General features: G+C 34.8%; 1 protein-coding gene across 1 annotated transcript; it reads right to left on the minus strand.

The window, feature by feature from the left end:
• Positions 1-2,269: 2,269 nt before the first annotated feature.
• LOC108332468 (probable BOI-related E3 ubiquitin-protein ligase 3) lies at positions 2,270-3,768 on the minus strand. Its single transcript, XM_017567745.2, has 3 exons — positions 3,527-3,768; positions 3,105-3,417; positions 2,270-2,993 (listed from the first exon to the last, which is right to left on the minus strand). Exons 1-3 carry the CDS (start codon positions 3,580-3,582, stop codon positions 2,394-2,396), a joined length of 969 nt encoding a protein of 322 aa, XP_017423234.1. The 5' UTR covers positions 3,583-3,768; the 3' UTR covers positions 2,270-2,393.
• Positions 3,769-8,798: the final 5,030 nt, after the last annotated feature.

Raw genomic sequence — 8,798 nt, forward strand, 5'->3', positions numbered from 1 at the left:
AATAACAGTTAAATAAAATTGTGTATTGGTTTATAATAGTTAAAAATAAAAAAGGTCCAAAACTCAACGCAGGTAAATATTAAATTAAATATAAATAATGTTAACTAATTTATTTTGATTAATGATATCCTAGTAGAATTTATAACTAATTACTTAATTATCATTCCCTCTTTCTTATATTTTATTGGAGTTCTAATAAAAAATAGATTAGATTAATTAAATATAATTAAATGATATTAGCTAAATCTAAATCTTTCGATTAACGTATAATACTTGAAGTAATAATTTTTTCAAGTCGAAAATAGCGGAAGAGAAAAAATAATTCACACTGTTTAAGAAATTTAATTAATAACAGTTTTTACTCTTTTTGTTTCTCTCTCTTCCATTCTTTCTAGATTATTTGAAGAAAAGGAAAAGAAAAACATAAAAAGTGGGATTTCCTGATAAAAGGCAGACGTTACATTTACGTACACAGATACACGTGGGCACCTCTTATGACGATCATTGACTTCAAAACTTGCCACAGAACAGAACAAACAAAAATGAAACTAATGAAGCATTCACGAGTCACGTGGCGCTCACATGTGGGGTGGCTGAGCCACGTTTCCCTCCCTGTTACCATTATTGTTTTTCGGTGCTTTCCAGGGGAATGAAGAAAAAAATACTGAAAATAGTAGCAATCCATTCCAAAAGGGCATGCATGATTCATGAACAGAAACATAGCATTGGATAGTACACACGCAATGCTTCGGTCCAACCTAAGAATACAACACACATAAATTCACATAATTAAAAGATGAACGATGAGAATATTTCTTTTAGAACATTTTAACACCATTTCTTTTACAATATTTTAACACCATATAAATGTTATTCTAAACCAATAACAGAATAAATATATTACAAATTTAATTATAATATTATTTTGAACAAACTTTTTACTAATAAAAATATATTTTATATATAAAGTCATATTTATTTTTATTTTATCTAACGTGTGAATTCGTTTGTATCCTAAGAAACAAATTCACCGATATTAATAACACTCAAATAGGGTTTCCATTTTTAACTGCCTTCTCCACCCTCCCCAAATCTCAACTGCAACGGATCTTCTTTCCTGCACCAACCATCATTAGTCAAAGGTCGCTGCTCACAGTAATTTTTCTTTTTATTATTTTTAAAATTCAGGGGGTAAAAATAATAAATTAAAAATGTAGGGAGGAGAAAATAAAAAATATATATTGAAGAAAATGTTGAGTTCAATGATATTGGAGTGAGATTGACATAAAGGGAGAATATAATTGGGGTAGGTACTGTATTGGCAGCTCTAGTCCCTATTTAACAGTGACCAGAGAGATTGAATTCAATAAGAACCGTATCACCTTTCCTACCCTTTCACTTTCACTCTTCCAAAACCATCTCTATATTATCTTTACCTGCACCGCCTCCCAGACTAACACCACCTTTTTCTATTCTATTATTAGCCCTATAAATAAAACCAACAAAACAAAACGCCCTCGTCTTTTCCACGCCCATCAATGATGTCACCTTCCCAAAACCTTTCTCTCTCCCTCTCCCCTCCCTTCACGCTTCTCGTCTTCAATTTTCATTTAAAAGACAAAACTTTATTTATTTAAAGCATTAAAAGATTAAAAAGATTACATTTTTTTTGGCGGGTGTTGGAAACCACCGGTTACCGTGTCAGGTTGTGCCCTGTGCATTGGCCTTTGGTCCAAAGCCTGAGCTCTAAGAAAATGGCCGTTGCAGGCACTCTTCAAATAACAGCGACATTTACGAGCGTCCTACGTGTCAGCTTTTGCCGCACTAATGTCACTTTCTGTCCCCACCTCGTTGACTTCACGCGCTGCCTTCCCACGCGCGTTCACTTTCTCCATCCATGCACCCTGGGTCCCCCACTCACATATTTTATCTCCCACCCTGTGCATTCCTCTCCATCAATTAATCTTCACAAAAATGTAGTTTACATGCACTGGTAGTATTTCCACCTCCCACACCTTCTCAACAGACACAGAAATCAGACCTTTTAATAAGTTAAACAGCAGTCACATTAATAAATCTCCTGTAATTTTATTCAATTTACTCTAAATGCACAAGACTTGGTGGAACCAAATTGGCATATCAACTGCTCTAGATGCTAATTTCAATTAAATAGAATTGAATCTAATGGTTGTAAAAAAGACAATTTAACCTTCAATGAAATCGAAATTCACATAAAAATAAATACCAGCCATTAAAAGAATAAAAAAAATGTATCAAAATGATTTCTTTTTACTATTTTTTTTTATAATTTATGAAAAATCGATATATATGGTTGAGATTGAGAAGGAGAGGTTTGATGGTCCTAGTCTAGTCCTGTTTTTCATTTTCCAAATTTAAGACATGTTAACATGAACACTAGCAGTCTTAAAGGATTTACATATAGGACAAATGTGGACCGTAGATCCACATACAGTACACAAACACAGGTGCCGGCACGGCAAAATCAGTACGCACGACTCTTCTTTCCCACAGTTCCTGCAAAACCTTCCATTACTCTCACCCATCATCATTTCCCGGCAACTACCGTCCTTCTTATCCTTCACACTTGCGCACCCCGTTCTTATCGTGCGCCATTCAACCTCTTTCTTTTCTTCACCGTCCTCGTCGGTGCTTCCACAGCAAGACTGAGCATCGTCCATCAAAGCTGCGGCATCACCATCGTCCACCATTCCGCGTTGCGTCAACACTTGTTCTAGATTTAGCCGTAAAGCATTCGCCGTAGCTTCGTTCGTTTGAGCCAAGTCACGCCAAATCTGATTTTCCATGCACAGAGACTTCACTTTCTCTTCCAACGCCCAATTAAGCTTTCCGATTTTCTCTATTTCCTCCTCTTTCGTCTTCAATTTCTTTATCACGCCTGCCTCAATCGCGTCGATTATCCTTTTCGCTTGCCGCTTTCGCTTCTGATCAATTTCTATTCTCACCTTCTCCATCTGAAGACATTACACATCATACATCAAAATCGGTATTTCAAATTCAAGCATATACACATGGAGTTAATCGGAAACAGAAACATGAAATCATGATGAAGAAATGAAACATACTCTTTGCATGATTAAATGCTCGATGTCAAGTTGCTGTTGTTGGATCTGAAGAGAAAAGTCTTGGCCGAGAAACGAGAACGAGTCGTTGTAGCTGTAATTCTCCCTGGACCGCTTTCTCGACAACGGAGGAACAACAACAACGCTGTTGTTGGTTAAACCACTTTCAGTTTTGACGGCGTTTCCGAGCGAATTGTAAACCGACGAAGGAAGCACCGCTTCCGTGACGGCGCCGGATAACGGAAAATACGAAGAATAAGCAATCTGTTGCCCGTTATACATGTTGACATTTGCATCCACAGAATTCATCACTTCGCTGCACAACCACATAGAAAACATTGTAAAACAACATTTCAAATGAGCGGATAAAACAAATTCAAAGAGAAAGTGCGAAAGGAAGAAGAAGGAGGCAAATGAAAACATACGGGTTGGTTACGAGTTGGGAGGGGAAGAGATTGAGATGACGCGCCTCAACGGCCATAAAGATTGTATTGTATGGTTTTTCTCAAGAGTGCGAAGATGGTGTGATTCTTCTTATTGGGAGAAGAGTGAGAGAGGAAGAAGGAAAAAAAATAGAACCAGTACGGAAGGAAGAGAGAATGACATGCAAATAGATGTGGCCAGGCTGGATGGTGTGGTTTATTCGGGTTCTCGGTCCACGTTATTAATCACTATATTTATTATTATTATTTATTAAATGTGGACCAAACGTTAGACCAATAAATTATAGATTTAAAAAATAAGAAAAGGAGGAAGAGTAAAGATAGTGTTTGTTTGTTCAATTGCTCCCGTGAGAGAGATCTTTTGTCTATATAATATAATCCGAGCAGGGCGACCAGATAGACAGATAGAGATATTTGATGTGGCAGGCTGAAAGGATAATTTTGTAATTTTATTATTATAAGGTAGTTAAATAAAATGGTGATAAGATAACAAATGAAACTATGAGTAAAGCAATGGTGTCAGGTAAGAGCTGCCGACTAGACGGTGCCACGTAGGCAGTGTTGATATTTAGCTTTAATTATATTTTAATGGTTTTTGGGTGTGTTGCTGGAAGGAATAACAAGGTGGTGGTGGTGGGGTCGGGGGACACGTGTGTGGCAGGGTTGTGGGGGAACAACGGAAGCGGGCACGTGCGAGGTGCCAGCGTGGAAGAGGGCGTGGGACCCAGAGTAGTGCATAGGGGTACGGTTACCCGGTGGAAGGGGAAGGGCTTTTGGCAGTTTCCTTTGCTTTTTCTCAGGAAAATGGTTCTTGTTTGTTTAGTTGGTTGAGTCATGGTGGTGGCATGGGAAACGTTGCTTCTGTTATGTTGTGTCTCGTTATGTTATGTATGCCCTTCCACCATACTCCGCCACGTGTCCCTCTTTCAGGTTGCGTTATGTCCACACTCCTGGCGTCATCCGCAAGATCACAGCCCTTGAAACTTTCAACCTTCTTCGGTCCGTCCGTTACGCTCACAACATTTATGTCTTTTATATTCCTATTAATCAACACAAATCAACTTTTCCAAAAATTAATTCTACGGTTATTAAATGAATTAGGTTGGTAATGCTAATTGCAAAAACAATCTAGAATATATTCTTCAAACACTTAGTTTTACCTGATTATCAGTGGTTTAAAAATTGAAAGATTATATTATTTTAATATTAAAGAGTTTTAATATAAATAATTTTATTATGAATGAATTTTATTATATTTGTGGAATACAATCATACAATTTTTATATGATTGATACATTGAAATTTTTAATTATATGTTTGTATGGTGTTTGCTAGTATAATTGAACTGTGTGAATAAGAATTGGTGAATGGAATTGAAATTAAGATTATAAATTGATTTATGTGAATTACACGATGAAATTGAGGATTTTGCCTACAATAAATCATGTTTTAATCATTGAATATGATGAAATTTGAAATAAACATTTGTGTTAGCTATTGGGTTGGACTTACAATATTCGACTGACATAAATCTACATAATTATGTTTTGTAAAATTATACAGACTTGTTGGACGGAAATATATCCGCTAGGCAAAGTCAAAGACAAAAAATTATTGACTTAGTGGTAGTTGAGCGAGAATATATTCGCTGATATGATCATACTTAGGGCAAGGATGAAGAGTTAAAAGAGTGACAAAAAGCATAAAAAGAAATAGCATAGGTTTTCTTAGGCTTGTACTTTGTCTATTATAGTTTCTAGTTTCTTTCTCTTTGTTTGATTGTAAAGAAGCTTACACATTCTTCTTTTCTTTAAGGTGTAAGCAATGTGAGACTTCACATATCTTGGACTTAAAAGAAAGGAGAATAAATAAGTATCTTATCCTTTTAGTTGCTTGTAGTGCAAGTTTTCTCATGTATAGTTTTAATTTTATTCTTTAGAGGTATTATATATACAGTTAGAAGGTTGTAGAATTAAGAGATGTGGGGTTTAAAACAACCTTAAGAGCTACTATCCAGACATGTAGCCTCCAAGTCCTAAATTCTTTAGTTTTTGCCACCTACTTCATCTACTAGTGCTCTATAAGCAATCTAAGGTCTCTTTGTACATATACCTTGAACACCTTCAAATTTGAATATAAATAGTGTTTTTGCATTCAATTGCATTACTTCTTTGAGATAGAATTTCTAGAGAGAAGGTAAAATAAATTTTAAAGAAGGAAGTTTTAGAGAGATAAAGTTTCTTAGATAATGAAACTCCTTATTAGAAAATTATATTTATATTGTTGACATTTTAAAAATAAAATAATGGAGTATAATTATTTAAAACATTCTGCCTCATCTAATACTTAATTTTTTAGAATCTTACAACAGGGCGACTGGATGTTTCTACCGATTTGTCACCGCGCGATACTACAATAATTTTAAATAAGCCTTTGTTTGGATTGTAGGAAGCCGTTATTTCTAAAAGAAAACAAAAAAGTTAGCAAGTTAACCTTGACTGACTAATAAACTTGAGTAAATGATACATCATACCAAACGCCTTATTACAAAAGTTATCAAACCCAAGACTATTGACAAGAATCTGGTAAAGGAGGTGGTGGGGTAGCTCGTTGATTAGGTGCACAGGTTCCATCTCGGTCGGTGTCATTGTCGTCTTATGTCAAAAAGTTATTTTCTTAAGATTCTCGATCCAATACAACGAAAACTTTGGTCAACCGTCTCATAAAAAGGTTTTGACTGGCCGAAATCATTTATTATAATCTTAAAGTATTTGTTCTTGAACCCTTTGAAGGAGGCAACATATAAAATAAATAACCACCTCCCATTTCTAAAGATAAAGGAAACAACCCCTCTGTGTAGAAGAAGTGTAGGAAGATGGGGGAGTGAGAGTGATGTCAACCGCAGCACATAACATGAGCCTTGCATAAAAATCCAATCGTTCTGTTGGAGTTGGATAGGCGCCACATTAAGCTCCTTAAGTATGCATATATGAAAATCATTGAAAGGAACACGAATGAGAAATTCCCTAAACTTGTAACAATAAACTTGTAACAATACATGTAGAAAAGTCCTTTAGGCTACCTTCCTTCCCATGGTACACCCATTGTTTTCCTTTACAAATAATCAGGTTGAAACTTTCACCATTAACGGGGACTTAACAAAATAGGACCTATCATCCCACCACTACAATTGACTCCCCATGCGAAAACAGGTGATGTATTCGCCCACTTCGTGAGATGCCCACTTATAACTTGTGATGGTCGGGAGAGTCTGTGCAGCCATATCCCCTTCGTTAGAGGCATCAATCTCTAACGCAACATTCGCTTCAGTATAAGAAGCAGGCGCCACTATAGTGATATCTAAATCGTTGAAAGTTTAATGATCGCTTAGTTGATTCCAAAATTGAAGAAGAAACCGACAATGACACAAATGATGACGATGCTCATCAGCATAACCCCGATTGCCCCTTCTGCAGACTCCTCAAATGACAAATCAAAGGTCGACATTATTACTTTCAAATTAGAAGAATTGGATGACTTGTCAGTAAAGGAAATCAGAAGGCAAAAGTGAAAATGATAGGTGAGGCCTACCTTTATCTATTGCCAAAAGGGGCCCCTCAGCTAGCTTCACAACCGTCAGATCAAGCAAGATCCAATGACCCACATCATCTAACTCTTCACATTCCGTATGGTGCGAGATTCTATGCATCCCCTCCTTAACGGTCATATTTTCTAAAATTTTAAACAACACAAACTCCTTAATCAAACGGTTTACAGACCCTCCACATTAACAAAAATGACCAACATAATCTCTGAAACGCCAAACAACAAAAGAACCAACACAATACAAATCCCTTCATTTGCCATAGTAGGTTTAGAGTTAAGGGACTTGTGTATCGTATGACCATACGGTCAGCTATAGACCGAGCGGTCAACATCAAATACCACGAGACTGAACGACCAAGAGTAGAACCGAGCATAGTCCATAAGGAGATTAACTCTAATCATAGATAACTTAAGACAAAGTATAATTACTACAAATTGAATGGTAAGTAGGTCACCAGTAATCAAAACTTGTTTCGAAAACTATAAATATAGATTTAAGATAAAAATGTAGGTGAATATATTTAATACACTGTTTAAAATTTGAATTTCGAACTCAAATTAACTTTAGTTTCAAAACGTCTTCTACAAATTTACTTTTGACAATATTGAACGAACAACTGCGATAATTTAGAAGCAAAAGATACCGTTAAATACTTCAAACTATTACATTGTTTATAATTTAGAAGTAAATGATACCGTTAAATACTTTAAATATTACATTGTTTATAGAAGTTGGCATCCACCTCCAAGTGTTTATTATATCACATAGTTTATTCAGATAAAATTGTTAGAAAAATTAGTTGTGCCTGCACGGGAGTGTGGGTTTAGATATAACCAATATTTGAAAAAAGTCAATTACTCTAATCGAATACATTAGTTTATTATGTGTATTTCATGTATAAGTTACGTTAAGTTTAAATACTTGATGACTTCAGACACAAAAGTCTAAATACTAAGATAACTTGAGAAACAAGTATAAAATATTTTGAATTCTAAATAAAATAAATATTTCCCTTTCCACTGATTTTTGGTATTTTTATTTCCTTAATGCATGTGTTTATTGTCGCTAAATAGTTTTGATATATTAGTTTTTCCATTGCAAACCCTAACCAGACTTAAAATCTGTGTCTTCATCAATTGAATTATTCCAGAGTCTGGATTATTTCAAATAGAAAACAAAAATAAACATTTAATTTATTTGGCGTATATTTCAGTAATATTTTTTTATTTATGGCCTATCTTTCTCTCCTTGTGAAAGGAATCTTTTTCTCTCTCCTCTTATTAAACATTTTTTTTTCTCATCTTTGATACTTAGGTATGTATTAAATAAATAAATAAAATATAGTTATTACGAGGATCAAATGAACTTCATTACCTTTTTATCGTAGTATTTATATTTACTTTCTTCTGAAATAAACAATTAAGAAGATATTGAAGAAATATTTCACCAATGAAAATTTTATTCGAAATTGGAACAAAAACTTACCTTCCTAACCTTGAATCTGGACTGTCTAAAAATTCCAACCAAACAAATTATAAACATTTTGACATTTTTTTTTCTCTTAAATTTTGTTGGTTCAAATTTGTGATACGTCTGCGTTATTAAATGCGACAAAATTTGAAAGTTTATTTTTCCATGAAAAGAAAT

This window comes from Vigna angularis, chromosome 11 (genome assembly GCF_016808095.1).
Source record: "Vigna angularis cultivar LongXiaoDou No.4 chromosome 11, ASM1680809v1, whole genome shotgun sequence".
NCBI lineage: Eukaryota > Viridiplantae > Streptophyta > Magnoliopsida > Fabales > Fabaceae > Vigna > Vigna angularis.